Source organism: Xenopus laevis, chromosome 6L, assembly GCF_017654675.1.
Source record: "Xenopus laevis strain J_2021 chromosome 6L, Xenopus_laevis_v10.1, whole genome shotgun sequence".
NCBI lineage: Eukaryota > Metazoa > Chordata > Amphibia > Anura > Pipidae > Xenopus > Xenopus laevis.
The window spans coordinates 138,355,425-138,372,928 of NC_054381.1; the positions used below are offsets into that span (position 1 = coordinate 138,355,425).

General features: G+C 39.9%; 1 protein-coding gene across 1 annotated transcript; it reads right to left on the minus strand.

Annotated features, from left to right (window-relative positions):
* Positions 1-5,607: 5,607 nt before the first annotated feature.
* LOC108705775 (traf2 and NCK-interacting protein kinase-like) lies at positions 5,608-12,233 on the minus strand. Its single transcript, XM_041566555.1, has 12 exons — positions 12,059-12,233; positions 10,819-10,854; positions 10,634-10,699; positions 10,290-10,346; positions 9,318-9,440; positions 8,956-9,066; positions 8,741-8,831; positions 8,239-8,354; positions 7,871-7,925; positions 7,299-7,377; positions 6,416-6,567; positions 5,608-5,891 (listed from the first exon to the last, which is right to left on the minus strand). The coding sequence occupies exons 1-12, from the start codon at positions 12,116-12,118 to the stop codon at positions 5,878-5,880; spliced, it is 960 nt and encodes a 319-aa protein (XP_041422489.1). The 5' UTR covers positions 12,119-12,233; the 3' UTR covers positions 5,608-5,877.
* Between the last annotated feature and the right edge of the window lie 5,271 nt (positions 12,234-17,504).

Consider the following 17,504-nt stretch of genomic DNA (forward strand, 5'->3'; position numbering starts at 1 on the left):
AAAAGACACATATCCATCAATTAAGTCTGTAAATAACCTGCCTAACTGCTAGTAGATCCATTGAAGCCTCTCCAATTTGCACGTAGGGATGGGGAATTCTTTCCTGACTCCAGGCTGGCAGTCGGACTAGCACACCTCCCAACATTTTAGAAACAGAAAGAGGGACAAAAATATATTTTGACCACGCCTGTTTTTGTGACCACACCCCCTAATTACCATGTCCATTTTACAAAACTTGGTAGGTTATGAAAGTTTAAACACATTTTTATATGTTATTACAGTTTTGCTAATGAAGGTGAATTGCCCTTTAAGCTGTGAGTCTTCCTTCTTATCTTATCTAAAACTGTAACAAAAGTATGTTAAGTATGTGTTCTGGGCTCACTGCCAAGAGCCGAAGTTAGAAATGTTGTATCTTTTTCTGGCTGTTCAGTGCAGGAAATCAAAGAGAAACTTAGGGAATATCAGTACAAATCCGAGACTACGGGTTGAGTTGTCAAAAGCAGGAATGTCCCGCTCAAAACGGGACAGTTGGGAGGTATGGGACTAGTCCCTGGAGCAACTTGTACTATCTTCCATAACGCTGTATTCCCTCACTTGCTAAAAAACCATCCAACCCCTTCTAAAAGGAGAAAAAAGCTTAATAAAAAAAAAACCCTAGCCCCCAACCCTACATAGATTCCCACCCCCCCCCCCAGCCTAGCTACCCCCGGGCAAATGCCCCTAACTCTTTACTTACCTCTTCGTGCAGATTCTGTTCAGCGGAGTTCACAGGCACCATCTTCTTCTCTTCGGTAATCTTTGGAATGAATACACTCACATACACAATCTATACTAATTGTAGATTTTTAGTATGACAACAATAAAATGCCATCCAAGCCACTCTTAAAGGCATTAACTGAATCAACTGTCAGTGCATTCCACAACCTCACTGACCAGACTGTGAAGAACCCCCTACGTTGCTGCAAATGAAAGTTTTAGTCTGAAGGGGAGGCCTCTGGTGCGGTGATCCCAGCGCCGGATTTCGTGGGCGGACGCCCCTAGGCCACACGGTCCTAGCGCCCACCCACATACCCCCCTCCCTGCGAGTGCGCATGCGTGCCTGCCAGGGCCGGAACTAGGGGTAGGCAAAAGAGGCACGTGCCTAGGGCGCAAAGCTCGGGGGCTCCAGGTACTTACCTTATGTGTAGCCTACCCCTAGTCCGGCAAGTGTTACCACATTGAAAAGTGGGTGCGCTCCTCTGTTACGCACGATTACGCACGTGCGTCCTCTGTTGCGCAACTTTGCGCACAGCTGCGGCGGGGACCAGCCAGCCGGGTTGCCTGGGGCAACTGAAAGACTTGGCCCGGCACTGGTGCCTGCACCGGAGAGCTGGGATATGGGGTGCCGTTTGTTCCAAATACATTCTGTATACAAAACTATCCCTAATACACAGAATTCATGTCTCTCATGGTATATAAGTATTTTTGACCATAAACAGATAAAAAATTTTTTACAAAAGACATTTCTATTAAAGAATGAGAACAAAATCTGGTTAGTGCACAAAAGGATGTCATTATATAACAAACTCCATTCTGTACAGTTTAACAAGCAACTTTTTCTCACAAATGTATAACCTCCATGTAACGGACACACTTATGTGCAGAGTTACTTACAGAATGTATTATGTAAAAAAAAGTGGACATAATATATAATAGTGTAACTAACTAGTGCATGTCAAGCTAGATTTGAATGACAAAATAGATATTTGTGACAGAAAGCAAGATTTTATAGTACAGGATTCATTCTTTCCACAAAATGAAAGTTTCACAAAACAGATAAAATATCCATTCTGTGAAGCAACAATGTCAGTCACATTCATGAACCAATAAGAACAAAGCTTATTGCCATATAACAAACAAGATGAGAAGTTGCCAGCTCTGCTCCACATGACTGCATCATCCCTAAGGCATAGTATGTGGCCTGCTATAGAGGTGCCTCTAATGTCCCCTGTGCTGCATAGTAATAAACATGAACAAACATTTCCTAAAAGGGCTGCTGTTAAACACTACAGGTTCATAATTGGAAGTTTTTACAAATGGCTCAGAAATATAATGCTGCACTTATAATGATTGTAGAGAAAGAAAAGTATGCAAAACATAAATATAATCATTTTAGGTGCTATGGCTATTTTTATTGTAGTAACCTGCTTGTGTGGCCATTTTGGTTAAGGGCATTTCTGCTGTTTTGCCATTGTCTTATGATTCATTCCTGTTCCTGTTCCCCTCTTCCTGTCTAAGCTGAGAGCAATAATGGGACAGGCCACACGTACCTGCCATGTTGTAATAAATGTAGCAGAAGCAGGGGTGGAACTACAGAGGAAGCAGACCCTGTGGCTACAGGGGGGCCTGGAGGTATAGGGGCCCATGAGGCCCTAATTCATATACAGTTTCAATAAATATTGGTAAAACAAGTCAACCATTTTGTTGGCCTGAAAAATGATTTGCTGTGGGGCCAAGTAATATCTAGTCCAGAAGTTACTGTGCTTGTCTGGCTGTTTTGCCTGAACTAACACAGCAGAATCATTTAATCCACTACCAGCCAGTTTATCACACATTATCTTGCAGCCTAACTAGGGTTGCCACCTGGTCGGTATTTTACTGGCCTAGCTGGTAAAACAACTGCCAGGGCCTGGGCCGGTATTACAAATTTACCGGCAATGTAGCTGCCGGTAATTTGTAATACCATTTACAAAATCCCTTGCCCGCCGATGAAAACTTACATTTTCGACGGCTTCGGCGGTGGCCCGACCCTTTTGTAAGAAAGGTGAGAAACTTGCCTCAGGCAGGATGGAATGGCCAAATACCAGGGGCGGCAAAAAGCCACCTCTGGTAAATTTAAGAGCCAAATTTCTGTTTTTTAACACAGACATTAGGCTCTGCTAGGTCAGGGGTTGGTGGCATCTCTGAAATGCCGCTGGCTGCCTCCCAGTGTGGGAAGTGAGACCCGGTATTTACAAGTAATTATGCCCCATAAAATCTTATTTGTATTTTTCCATGATAAATGATGCCATACTGTATGTTTCAGTCATTGTATTAAGAAGAGCTGCCACTTTACACATAAAAGAGTCATTGTATCAACACTTTGTTCATCTACCTATTTGTCATCTACCTATTTTGCCTGTATATCGGTGCAATCAACATGTGTTTCATTCATTCATTCATTGGGTACTTTCATAACATTTATTTGTCTGACTGATTCTTTAAAATTATACTGACAATAAAAAACTACACTTCACAATATTAATTAAAATAAAAGTCATGTTGCTTGTTTTTTTGCTGATAGGTCTGACAACCTTACTGTCCCTTCTCAATCTGTCAGTTAGAGTTGCTAATGCTAAAGGACCATTGCAGCACAAACATGGCAGCCCCCTCTTCAGGGTCCATTTGGTTACGCCCTTGCCTGAGCAGGCAGGAAGGGAGAAGTGGAACCTAGACAGGTCAGATCTAGTAAGGATAGTAAGTATGGAGTGCCAGAAAGTTAGGCTATTTAGCTGGGAAACCTGAGGCTCCGACAAGGAGTGTGAGTGGGATTAAGATATCGGGTACCAATTGCCCAGTGTAGGGACTAAGTGCAGTGTTGGACTGGGCTGGCAGGTCACCAGGAAAAAACTCCAGTGGGCTCCAGCCCTGGTGGGCCCTGCCAGCCCAGACCTGATCCTTGGAGGAAGCCAGAAGCAGCGTCTGTCTTCCTTTACCCCCAGCACGGCTGTACTAAAAAGATGGTAGGTGTGAGGGGGCGGTTGTAGCTCAGGGAGCGGAGCCAGAGGATGCTTTGTGCCTGAGTTGTGGGCCCGGAGGGATGGTTGTGGGAACCTTTGCCCACTAATCCAAAAACGACAAAGTATAAAGACTTAGGGATGTAGTGATTCCCCTGGGTTTTCAGAAAAGTCTGAAAGCTAGGTGTACCTTCATTGCTACTGTGTATGTTCTCTTCCCTGCAGGGACTAATACTGACCATTGGTGTTGTGAGTATATGCTTATCAACTGTTACTCTATGTTCCTGCTTGGTTATGTACACTCCTTTGTGGACTATCCTGTTCAAAAAATATGTTCTCTGGTTAAGTTGCAAAAACCACTGATGCCCAATTATTGTGCACTGCACCTAGTTACAGTTGTACTACACCCTGACTCCACACCATTGTGAGGTCTTAACTCCTGTGAATTGGGGTCTCATCCGGAGCAAAGTATTGGGGTAAAGCTCATAGTTAGAGAATGGTGACACTTAGGGGCCAATTCATTAACTTCGAGTGAAGGAATAGAAGAAAAAAAACTTTGAATTTCAAAGTGTTTTTTTGGTTACTTCGACCATCGAATGGTCTACGACTACGACTTCGAATCGAATGATTCCAACTAAAAATCATTCGACTATTCGACCATTCGATAGTCGAAGTACTGTCTCTTTAAGAAAAAACTTCGACCCCCTAGTTCGCCACCTAAAAGCTACCGAACCCAATGTTAGCCTATGGGGAAGGTCCCCATAGGCTTGCCTAACTTTTTTTGGTCGAAGGATAATCCTTCGATCATTGGATTAAAATCCTTCGAATCGTTCGATTCGAAGGATTTAATCGTTCGATCGAACGATTATTCCTTCGATCGTTCGATTGAAGTATTTGTGCAAAAAAAAGGATTTTCATTCCCCAGTCGAATATCGAGGCTTAATTAACCCTCGATATTCGACCCTTGATGCATCTGCCCCTTAATTTACTATAGTGTTACATGTGTATGCACTAATGTTAGAATTTTTTGGCTCAGTAAGTTACACCCACAGACAGGGCAGCCATCAGGGGGGGACAGGGGGGAGAGTTGTAGGGGGCCCCGAGGGTAAGGGGGACTCGGCCACACCACACTTACTTGATTAACTGGGCCCCCCCATATTTCTGAGAGCTGCTGACTTTGGGATGGCATGGACGTTTAAGGGGCCCTGGCCACCAATTTTCTCATAATGTAGGGGGCCCTGACCACCAATATCTTTTTATTTTTTATTAACATGCGGGAACCCTAGCCACCAATATTTTTTTTGTTTTTTTACTGTGTGGTGGGGGCAGACCTGTGGGGTAGGGAGGGCGGACCTGTAGGTGGGGCTTGCGGTGGGTGCAGCCCAGGGGGCCCAGGAAATTTTGTCATATGGGGCCCTGCGATTTCTGATGGCGGTCCTGCCCACAGAGCTATCATTCTTACAACATACATTATAAAACATTCGGGCTTATTTCCAAGCACAACCATGATATGAGCTTGCACAAAAATTGTTGCAGTTCTTGTGCTAATTGACAAAAATTAATTTACTATATAATTTACAGAAGGGTTACAAAACCTATAACTATCATCATAAGCTATTGAAAGTACAACATTTTCAAAGAGTATGAAACAAACACTAGCAGTTGCTTATATCCACAATAATATTCTCCTAATTGATTTTTTCCCAGTTGATATTTTCTAAAACCTTTCCCTCTCCTGTACACTTGCAACTCTTGAACAGTCCATTTTCTTACACTATATATTAATTATTCAAATGTCAAACATCAGCTTATTTTTATTAGTTTTATTAATATATAAAAATAAATATACATTTAAATAGATTTTTATAAAAATAAACATTTGGTAAAGTATACAAAGTAGATGGGCTGTGGCTCCTACATTGTGTTCCCAACCCTTTCCCTCCTTTCCCTTTTGGGAACATAATGAAGGAGCCACATTTCAGATCTTGCAAGGGTCGAATCCATTTTGGGATTTATATATTGTTCTTCCATTTCCTTCCTAAATCTTGACAAAGTCTTCTTAATGAGGTGTTGCAAGAGAATATTTTGCTTGAAAGTCTTATTTCTTTTTTGCTTTAAAGTCTTATTTCTTTGCTCCTAGGAGAAAATGTTTTGTTAGACAAGAAGATCTGTGTTTTATATCTTTGCACGATAGGGCACTGGGCACTGTAAAAATGGCCATAATGTGGTTCCTTAACTGGCTAGCTAAGTTAGTAATTGATAGAAACTTTCACGATTTAAAGCAGAAGTGGTTGGAGCTAAAGCCATTAGTGATTAAAAAATTCCCTAAAAGCATTAATACTTAGGGACAGATTTTGCATGCATGTGATGCAATTTCTTAATTTTTTGGATAGTGATCAAAATAGGAATCCTTAAATCAATAGAGCCTGGAATAACCACATAACAGGCCCGGAATGCGGGTTCTGACAAATGCCAGAAGGGCTGCTGTAAGTTGCCTATTTATTGGGCTGGTGGTGGGCTGTTTGGGCCTCTGTGTTTGCTGTTTGGGCTTCTGTGTACCTGAAATGTCCTGTCTATTTGGATTCCCAGTCCAGGCCTGCCACATAGGCATTAAAGATTTCCCAGTAATTGCTTTTTGATTGTAGAGTAATTTGCATTACCTTTCTTTATATGCTCTGCTATGCTATATTGCACCTCGTCTTCATCTCGATTATATGTGATGAATCGGTTTAATAGGAGTTCCTTTGCGAATGGTCTTTTGGCTGGATCCTTCTGAAGACATTTATAAATAAATCTCTGGAATTTATTACTCCTGGGGGGAAAGAAAAAGGGCAGAAGTGTTACTGATGATGTAATAAAACACAGAGCCAGAATTATTCAAAAAGGACACTGAAGTCTGTTGGGTAATAGGGAATTAAAATAGGAGATATGTTTCTTTTCATTGAATCATTTTGGCCATCAAAGTGTAAGCTCTTGAATTTATGAAAAGGGTGGTGACCCTAAAATAATACTAATAACTTGAACACAGCCCATCATCACAGCAATGGATAGAGTGGATACTGTAGTGACACTTACATTTGAGCTCATTGAACTTATCTCTTTCCCACTTTAACACCGTCCCCAGCTTTATGCTCCAGTGTCTCTTTCCCCATTCCCCACCCTCACTGCTTAAGGTGGCCATAGACGCACCAATAATATTGTACAAAAAAAGTTCTAGTACCCTAGTCGGCACGTGTATGGTGGGAAACGAGCCAACCGATATTGGCAGAAGACTTGGATATGGGTTGGCTTATCGATCGGGCTGGCTGGAAAATTTTGATCAGAAGCCTTTGAAGGTACCCCAATATCGCCCATTGTTAGTGCTGAATCATCAGATAAAGGTAGAATTTTATTGTTTCTACCTGTATATCTGACAATTCAACTCTACATGTGTGTATTGAAATGAACGATCTTTCTTGGAAAGATCTTTTCCAGGAAAGATTGTAATTGTAATGTCTATGGCCACCGTAAGTCCTATTTCTGTAAAAAAAAAAAAAGACTCACCATATATCCTCTTTTAGAGCTGGAGCTGGACCATTCATAATCCTTTCGGAAAGCTCAGCACCACGGAGTTTAATGTGTGCTGTAAGTGTAAGAGAACACAATATTATTATTGTTATTCTTACAAATGGCCAACATATTTTGCAGCATTGTACAGTAGAGGGTGACTACATCAAATATTCTGATGAGTTTCTATTATCAGAACCAATCGATGATTTATTTTAACTTTTTGAGATAATAATTTCCTTCTTTAAGGGTAAGGCCACACTGGTCATTTTGGGGAGATTTGGTTGCCTGGCGACTAATCGCCTCATCTTTGCAGCGACCAATCTCCCCAAACGCCTTCCCTCATTCTGCGCCGGCTAAAATAAAAAGACAGCGGTGCTAACCACACGCGGCGGTTCGTTTTCCGAAGTCGCCCGAAGGGTGGAAACTTTGGGCGAATTCGAAAAACGAATCGGCGCATGTTACATGTTTCATTGTTATAGAATAGATGATACCCCCTGACCTTCCTAAAAACACTCCTCTCATAAATTAACATAACCGCACGTAAAATATTATTTAAGATTACTTACGAGGATCGTATTCTGCCATTTCTATGGCTGTGATTCCTAAAGACCACACATCCACCTAGAAAATTAAAACAAAAATCATTGTTACAGAAGATAAAGATACTTCTACTGACTATCCCTCCTCATCCTGTCTCAGGGTCAATATGGGATGCTAAATGACTAATACATTAGAACCAAGCTACGTTGTATTACTATGAAACATTTCCAGTAGCCGACTTTTATGATTTTACATTTTCAAGAGTCTCTACTGGGAGAAAAAAGCTCTACAAATTACATTTGGCATGGATTTGTTATTCCTGCCTTAAGAGTGCATTTTGTTTAATCACTTTCATGAAAACTGAACTAAATGACAACTATTTCATTAATTATACCTTGTAGTTATAATGTACACTTCTTGTAAAACATGCATGGACTTCAGGTGCCATCCAACAGCGGGTTCCTGCATTACTTGTACTGATGGGCCCTATTGTGGCAAGGCCAAAATCAACTGAAATTGAAAGAAACAAGCATGAATTTACTTTGTACAATGCAGTAATAACATCTATGACAATGCAGAAAGGTGCTACAGTTATTACAAATGGAAATATATTTTTAAGCAGTATTTTCTTTTGTCTGGTGCTGACTATTGATTTGAACCAGGTGCAAAGAGAGTGTAAAGACAGAGACACATAAAACACTGAACATTCTTAATGACTGTATATTGGAACGTTGCTTACAATGATATTTTTGAATTATGCAAAGGTGCCATTTTTGGGTAGAGATCCCCTTTAAAGTTTTATGATGCCTAAGAAAAGCTAGGCATTGAGATGAGCAATAAATGTACCCTTCACTTTGTGGCACCCATTCTTCCTATAGATAATAAACGTCACTTACTTATCTTCACACGGGCCGTAGAAGTTAACATTATATTGGCGCCCTTGAGATCATGATGTATCACGTTCAGTTCCTGTAAGTAATCCAGGCCCTAGAAAGATGAATAAAGCAAACATGATGAACATGTATATATTTTTATATTCTAGAATTAATAGGATGCAAAGTCGGTGAGCAGAGATTATGAAAAGCAATGAAGGGGTTAATATCTGTCTTACCTGTAAAACTTTCTTGCATATGTATGAAATCCAGGTCTCTTCCAAGGATCTATTGGGCGTGCTCCTAATTAAGGCGTCTACGGAGCCACCAGCACACATTGTCATAGCAATCTAGAATAGAAATAAAATGTTTTTATTTATAGTGTATATAAATATAAATATTATAGTGTATATATATGTTGCCTAAAATCTATCTATCTGTCTGTGTGTCTGTGTAACATTCCTAGTAATCAGTAGCAGTAACGGGTCTGAAATAATCAGTGTTATATGTATTTGTATATGTATTTGCTTGAGATTTTCTCCTTCTTGGCATGTGCAATGCAAGACCATTGTGTGCTTTTATTTAAGAAGTATATCCTTACCCATAGCGCCTCTTCATTTGAAATGCTGGGCCGTAGATAATAGGCTCCATAAAAGGCAGGGAAGTTGTCGTGGCCAGAAACGCGTTCAAGTACGTATAGTTCAGCAAGGATCTCTTCATTGTCCTACATACAGAAATAATGATAATTAAATTAGTCTTGATAACTATTTAATCCTTGTTGTAAAACATAGAATTCATTACTTTGCTATCAGTGTACCACAGTGCCAACACCACAGATACTAACTTCCCAAACAAACTTGAAAGTAGGGATGACCTCACCGGATCAGAACTCGAGGAAACCAAACTCGGATAAAACCAGTTCATTTTATTAATCCATGTTAAGAATACAAAAGTGTAAGCGGGCAGGGGAACTAGCTTTACGCATTTCGTGACTGGAGTTACTTCATCAGAAGCTTCTGAATGCGTAAAGCTAGTAAAGGTTATCAGTTCTCTCAAGTCTCTCTGTGATGTGCTGTAATGGCGTCCACTCTCAATCATAGATACTAACGTCCCCTCTTTCTCTTCTTTGCCGATCCATGTGTTTACTTGCAATGTGTTGAACTGGGTTATGAATTTTTTGTTATGATTTGGTGGGATTTAAATCCCCTTCTGTTAGGGGTGGTCACTTTATAGTATTGTTACATAGAGATTAATGAATATAAGTCACACGATTGCCTTTTATAAGATGCAAATATTACAAGCGGTTGATATAGTTAGTTTTGCATTTATTAAATAATTAAACCTCCAGTGAATATTTCACCGAGCTGAGCAGAGCTTGGGGCATTTAAAGAAGTCCATTTCTAATCATTACAAATTCCAGTTTGAATTATGACTATACATTATATAAGGGGGCGACTTGCTAATCATGGTTTATAAAGTCTCTTTTTACTGGCAGTTGATTTGTTTGTGTAACACAACACTTTCTGCAATATTCTCATTATAATAAATTAAATAGTAAAAAAATATACATTACCCTAAGGTCTTTTATCACTTTTATGGCCACTTCTTTCTTTTCCTTAAAATGCCATGCCTGAAAGAAAACAGATTTGTGGTGAATTTTGACTTGAATTTGATACCTGGGTATAACGACATGGGTCTTTGCAGTCTCAGAAACAAAAAACAAACTCCAAAAGGAAATATGAATCCTGCTTAAAATGTGGCATATGTGGCAATTTAGTGATACATGACATATGTATGAATATTTATATACTAGATAGAATACTAATATATACAATATATAGAATTACATTGAGATGTTAAGGGCCACAAAAGGTAGGTCATTCCCACCCCTTACAATCTTAAAATCTCATATCTGACCTTATGGACTACTCCAAATCCTCCTGATCCAACACATTGTTCGAGGTCTATCCAGCCAGTTGGGTCCTAAAAAAAGTAAAATGCAAAATTTGAAAATAAGACAATATAATTCCAGGTGGTGGGGGGAGAATAGAGGGAGAAGGCTGAAAACAGGGATAATAATGTAAAGAAAGTTTTTTGCATACCGGGCATAGTTTGTCAAATCCATGTTCATTGCAGACCTGGTAAAGGAAAACATTATTTTAGATTAACTCAGTAAATAGACAAAAAGAATAAAGATTGCAAGCTTTTCTTTTTAGTTTGTTGCTCATTTAGTTTGTTCAGGTTGAGAGGCATCCCCATAAGATTCCTCACTGTGTTCCTTGTTAAGCAGTTTTTTAATTTATATTTAGTATAGCAAAGAGGCCTTGTGCCCAAACAGTGTGGACATAACTATTACAAACATTGTTTTTCTTATGTATATGGGTTATGGTTTGACCTAATAGAACTAATGTGTGTGAGACTTTTAGGGGGTTATTTACTAAAACTCGAATTTCTCATATTTGTATTAAACTAAGCTTGACTAAACTCCCATCCACAATTTTATCTTATTTATCAATAAAATAACTTGAAACAGTCAGGTCGGGTAAAAAATTGCAAACCCAAATTATTTGGATTTGAATCCTGAATTGCTTAATTTTTTCAGGTTATTGCCTGAAAACCCCAATTTTTTTGGTTTACCAGACAAAATCCAGAGCAGACCACGATACCTTCAAATTGTAAAAAGGACATCTCCCATTGACCTATACACAACAGTGACAGGTTTGAAATGGTGAGCGTTTTTTTCTCCTCTAAACATTAACATTTTTGCCCAAAAAAACTCAGGCAGAAAAAAAAAATCGAGTTTAGTAAATAACACCTTTAAACTTTGGGCAATGTATTCCAGAGCTGTAAAGAAAAAATGACCCATTTGTGGGGGTCCCCATGTAATGTGTGCAGCACGGTGTACTGATAAGCATTGATGGCTTCCCACTGGGCACTGCAGTTTATGTGGATACTCCAAAAACATATAGTTCTTAAAGGGGTATATTTATCAAAGAGTGAAGTTAAGAGTGAAATTCCGCCACTCTCCATTCATTTCTATGGGATTTTTATAGGCGTATTTATCAAAGGGTGAACTTTCACTTCACCCATTGATAAATACACCTTTCAAAATCCCATAGCAATGAATTGAGAGCTGTGGAACTTCACTCTTTGATAAATTTACCCCAAAGTGTTTTAGCATAACCTGGATTGGTGATTTAAACTGCAGTTTGGTTTTTAGGTTCCCAGACATTAGTGGGCCTAAATGAAGCCATAGTAAATAAACATTATGCTAAACATGTCCCAATAAATCAATCCGTTCAATGCACAAAATGTCTTAGTGTCCTTGATAGCAAATCATACCTCAAGTGATGGAAACAGATGATCACTACTGCTTTCTTCTTCCCCACTAGATATAAGCATGTCATCACTATTGTTTTCCTCTTCCTCTTGTTCTTCTAGAATTTCTTCTTCCTCTGAGGCATTACCCTGGCTGATCTCTGTGCCAGGCTCCTCAGGTTGCTCCTGGAAATGGCCAATATTTGTCTCAGGATTTTCCTGGCAATTGTCATGGGCAATGATTTCCTCAGGTTGTTTCTGTTTAAGAATAAAAACATACAATTAATTCATTTGTTGCTATACTAATATCTATTGCATATGGCAATGTGACACCGTATTGGAAAATAAAGTTAGTAATCTATTATGTGAATATCTTTTTTGTAGGGGTGGGCAAATTTGACCCAAAAATTCACCGTCAGTGAAAATTTGCCAAAATGCATAAAAGTCTAGGGCTTCAAAAATTTGCTCATCCCTACAATATCCCATGTAATGTGTGCAGCATGATGTTGTAGTAATAAGCATTGATGGCTTCCCTCTGGGCACTGCAGTTTATGTGGACACTTCAAAAATATATAGTTCTTAAAGTGTTTTACCATGAGCTGGACTGGTGATTTAAACTGCAGTTTGGTTTTTAGGTTCCCAGACATTAGTGGGCCTAAACAAAGCCATACTAAATAAACTTTATTTTAAACATGTCCCAATAAATCAATAAGTTCAATGCACAAAATGTCTTAATGTCCTTGATAGCAAATCATACCTCAAGTGATGGAAACAGATAATCAATAATGCTTTCTTCTTCATCACTACATATAACCATGTCATCACTATTGTTTTCTTTTTCTGCTTGTTCTTCTAGCTTTTCTTCTTCCTCTGAGGCATTGCCCTGGCTGATATCTGTGCCAGGCTCCTCAGGTTGCTCCTGGAAATGGCCAATATTTGTCTCAGGTTCCTCCTGGCAGATGTCATGAGCAATGATTTCCTCAAGTTGTTTCTGTTTAAGAATAAAAACATACAATTAATCCACTTGTTGCTTTACTAATATCTATTACATATGGCAATGTGACACAGTATTGAAAAATAAAGTTGGTAATGTGTTATGTGAATATCTTGAGGGATGGGCGAATTTGACCCATTTAACTTCACCAAAAATTCGCCGGCAGTGGAAATTGGCCAAAATATATTAAAGTCTATGGGCGTCAAAATTCGGTCATCCCTAGCATATGTTTTCCTCTCAAGCATCAATACTATGATTATCTGGTTGATGATGCTTAAGAGAGAGAGTGGATGACAAACATCATTTCAAATCAATTCTGATTTATAGAGAAGGTGCAAAAACATGCATTTATGACAAGGTAAATGTTTTTTATAATTCCCATTATTCAATTACACGGCAGTTGTCTGTGGCAATTTCTACATTCTGCTCTGGTTCCCCCAGGGTAAGAGAGAGATATAACAGGAGTTCTAACTCAAAGACAACTTTAATAAAAGTAAAATGTATTTTCCAAGTTTTCAATGTATTCCAGAGCTGCAAAGAAAAAAAATGACCCATTTGTGGGTTTCCCCATGTAATGTGTGCAGCATGGTGTTGTAGTGATAAGCATTGATGTCTTCCCTCTGGGCACTGCAGTTTATGTGGAGATTCCAAATATATATAGTTCTTAAAGTGTTTTAGCATGAGCTGGACTGGTGATTTAAACTGCAGTTTGGTTTTTAGGTTCCCAGACATTAGTGGGCCTAAACAAAGCCATACTAAATAAACATTACGCTAAACAAGTCCCAAAACATCAATCAGTTCAATGCACAAAATGTCTTAATGTCCTTGATAGCAAATCATACTTCAAGTGATGGAAACAGATGATCACTACTGCTTTCTTCTTCCCCACTAGATATAAGCATGTCATCACTATTGTTTTCCTCTTCCTCTTGTTCTTCTAGATTTTCTTCTTCCTCTGAGGCATTACTCTGGCTGATCTCTGTGCCAGGCTCCTCAGGTTGCTCCTGGAAAAGAGATAGAAGTTTATTGATCACATGATTGATTCTGTTAGGCAAATGTAAGATATTTAATTGAGCTCTACAAAGAATGAAGGCTTTACAAAGAAGGCTTTAAAATATATTTAGCAAAAAGCCATGTATTGTTGGGGAAGAGGCATGTTGTTGTTGTGTTTTTTTATTAGTTCCTTTAAAACTACTTACCTGATAGCTGTGAATGCTAATATAATAATAATTGTCCTCAGGTTCTTCCTGGCAGATGTCATGGACAATGATTTCATTAGGTTCTTCTTGGCAGCTGTTATGGCCAAAATATGTCTCAGGTTCTTCCTGGTAGATGTCATGGACAATGATTTCATTAGGTTCTTCTTGGCAGCTGTTATGTTCAAAATTTGTCTCAGGTACTTCCTGGCAATTGTCATGGACAATGATTTCATTAGGTTCTTCTTGGCAGCTGTTATGGCCAAAATTTGTCTCAGGTTCTTCCTGGCAATTGTCATGGAAAATGATTTCCTCAGGTTGTTTCTGATTAAGAATAAAAACATACAATTAATCCATTTATTGCTATTCTAATATCTATTGCATATGGCAATGTGACACAGTATTGGAAAGTAGAGTTGGTAATGTGTTATGAGAATATCTTGTTTGTAGGGGTGGGCAAATTTGATCCGTTTCTCTTTGGCAAAAATTTTGCTCGAGCGAAAAGTTGCCAAAATGCATTAAAGTCTATGGGCGTCAAAAATATGCTCATCCCTACCTACGATATGTTTTCCTCACACACATTGACAACTTTAATAAAAATAAAATGTATTTTCAAAGTTTTATGTTTTCCTACTTACCTCACTGATATTATTAACAGTGGTTTCTACTGGTTCCTTCGGTAGTTCCTGTTTTGTAAATAAAAAAAAGGTGGAAGAGATTATTGATCAAGATAAATAAAAGACACATTATACTATGAGATATCGTTTTGAGTATAAATGAATGCAGGGTTGGCATCTCTTTTCTCAGAAAAATGCAAGGGGTTACAGGACTGCCCCTTGCTGGAAAAGAAAAGGATAATTAGACATTAGCAATGAAATAGGTTCTTAGCAATCAGGCCATTGTTGGTATGTAAGTGGCAATGGTCAAATCTGTAGATCAAGTGAAATGTTAGATACATTTGTGTAGAGTTGGTGTCTAATGCTACTGATCCACAGATAATTATCCCAAATCTAATTAACAAACTTAACAAATGTGGCCCCTTGGGAGTAACATATGCGAGGCTATGCACCACAGTTCAAGAAGAGTGTTATATCTGCTAGAATTTTGGAGTGTTTTTAAGTTTTATTATATTTTACAACATTAAAATGTACTTTTAAAATTGTTACATTATCCTACATCTTTAACAAAACGTTTATGTATGACAAGTTTCTCTACTTACCAAAATGACTTCATTTTTATCTTTTTTAACCTGGCAAAAGAAAATAAGTTTGAATATTAGAGGCAATGAGGTGTAACTAAATGAATAGGCCCATTAGAAGTTAGAATTAGGAAACTTAGCAGTTCCCAACCTCTGAGACCATTTTCCTTATAAAGCAATACAGAAAACAAGGTATTATTTAATATTCGATATGCAGAAAGTGTACAAAATATAAGGCTATTATAAGCTGTTTCTTACAGTGAGTAATGAAAGGATTTGGTTTAGATCTACCCAAAACCAAAGATATATGAAATTTGTAATTAGAGATGCACCGAATCCACTATTTTGGATTTGGCCGAACCCCCATATTCTTTGTGAAAGATTCTGCTGAATACCGGACCAAACACAAATCCTAATTTGCACATATATATATATATATATATATATATATATACAGGGCCGCCATCAGGGGGGCACAGGGGGGACAAGTGTAACGGGCCCGGGGCTAAAGGGGGCCCGGCAGTGCTGCACTTTTCAAAAGAGCCGGGCCCCCCTTAAAGGAGAGTGATATTCCGAGGCCCCAGAGCACTCCCGTCTGGGCTGTCCCCAATGGCGCGCACTGCCTCCCTCAGCACTACACCCCGCCCCTTCCCACTCCACATCCAAGTCTATTGGCTAGGCCTATACCACAGCCGGCAGTCTCGCCCCTTCCCTCCTTCCTCCAGACCCGATTGTGAGATTGTAAAAAAAAAAAAGAAAACTTAGCCGGCGAGCTGCGTCGTCTGCGCATGCGCACCGGCGTGTGGCAGCAGCAAGGGAGTGTGCAGCACAGGTACAGCAAAAAGGGGGGCGGGGGCCCAAGTGGGTCCCTGGACAGCAGTCCCGGTGGGCCCCCGGGCCCCCCATGGTGGGAACAGTCCACATCTGGGTAGCATACAACTTTCATTAAGTTCATTATCATATGAGCAGTGCAAGGATAAGAGAGGGGTTGCAGGCTCAGTGGCACCAGTGTCTGTAGGTTCACACAGATTTTGGGTTTATCTTACAGTTCAAAGGAGGAGCACACTGTAGTTTCAGGTTTATCTTAAGGTGTTTGTGGGTTCCAGGGGGCGGGGCTTGCCAGGCAGTATGTGAGGTTTTGACAAATTTGGCCTTGGCTGGTTTGGATCAGGGGTGTGGCCAGGGGAGTGGGCGGGGTCTGGGGTGGGGCCCAGGAAAAAAATTTGTACAGGGCCCTGTGATTTCTAATGGCGGCCCTGTATATATATATATATATATATATATATATATATAAAATTAGGGGTGCGAATTGGAAAAAATGTTTACTTCCTTGTTTTGTAACAAAAAGTCATGCAATTTCCTTCCCCGCCCCTAATTTGCACATGCAATTTTGGATTCGGTTCGGCCGAGCAGAAGGACTTGGCCGAATCTGAATTCTGCTGAAAAAGGCAGAATCCTGCCTGAATCCCCAACTGAATCCTGGATTCAGTGCATCCCTATTTGTAATCATGAAAATTTTTCTATTAGATATGCAAAATTATCATAAAGTAAAGCTATATCCCACCATGCAGCTGTTATAGCTTCAACATGGGGGAACAAATTCACTAAATTGCTCAGAGTGTCGTAATTTGTTGGCTCCAGGCCCCCCCACAAATAAATCTTTGGAGAGGCCAGCGCACAGCTATACCTACCCAGAACTACCTGCCCACCCACTCGCCACCCCTGGCTGACATTTCCTGCCACCACTGATGTCCCCCACCCAACTGCTTGCCCTGCTCCCTGGCTGGAGGTAGGAGAGCGACTGGGGGATTTCTTCGGCCTTAAACAGCTGTAGAGAAAGAGGACCCCATGGTCAAGGCCCCCCTGTTCCTTGGGCCACCCATCACGACTACAGGGTCTGCTTCCTCTAGAGTTGTGCCAGTGAACTCAAATTTGAATCAGTTAACACAGGGTCCCCAACCTTTTTTGGCCTGGGGACCAAAAAAGAGCCAATTTTTTTCCAAGGACGGGGGGGGGGGGGTCGGGTGGGGGAGGGGGGTCAGGAGGGGTCGGAGGGAGTCAGGAGGGATTGAGGAATGGGTA

Excerpts from the sequence above, each read along its gene's own strand:
- LOC108705775 (XM_041566555.1), bottom strand. The coding sequence starts at position 12,118 with ATGCTTATATCTAGTGGGGAAGAAGAAAGCAGTAGTGATCATCTGTTT. Across the intron at positions 10,700-10,818 it reads GATTTGACAAACTATGCCCG|GACCCAACTGGCTGGATAGA; the intron begins GTATGCAAAAAA and ends TACTTTTTTTAG. Across the intron at positions 9,067-9,317 it reads CAAATGAAGAGGCGCTATGG|ATTGCTATGACAATGTGTGC; the intron begins GTAAGGATATAC and ends TTTCTATTCTAG.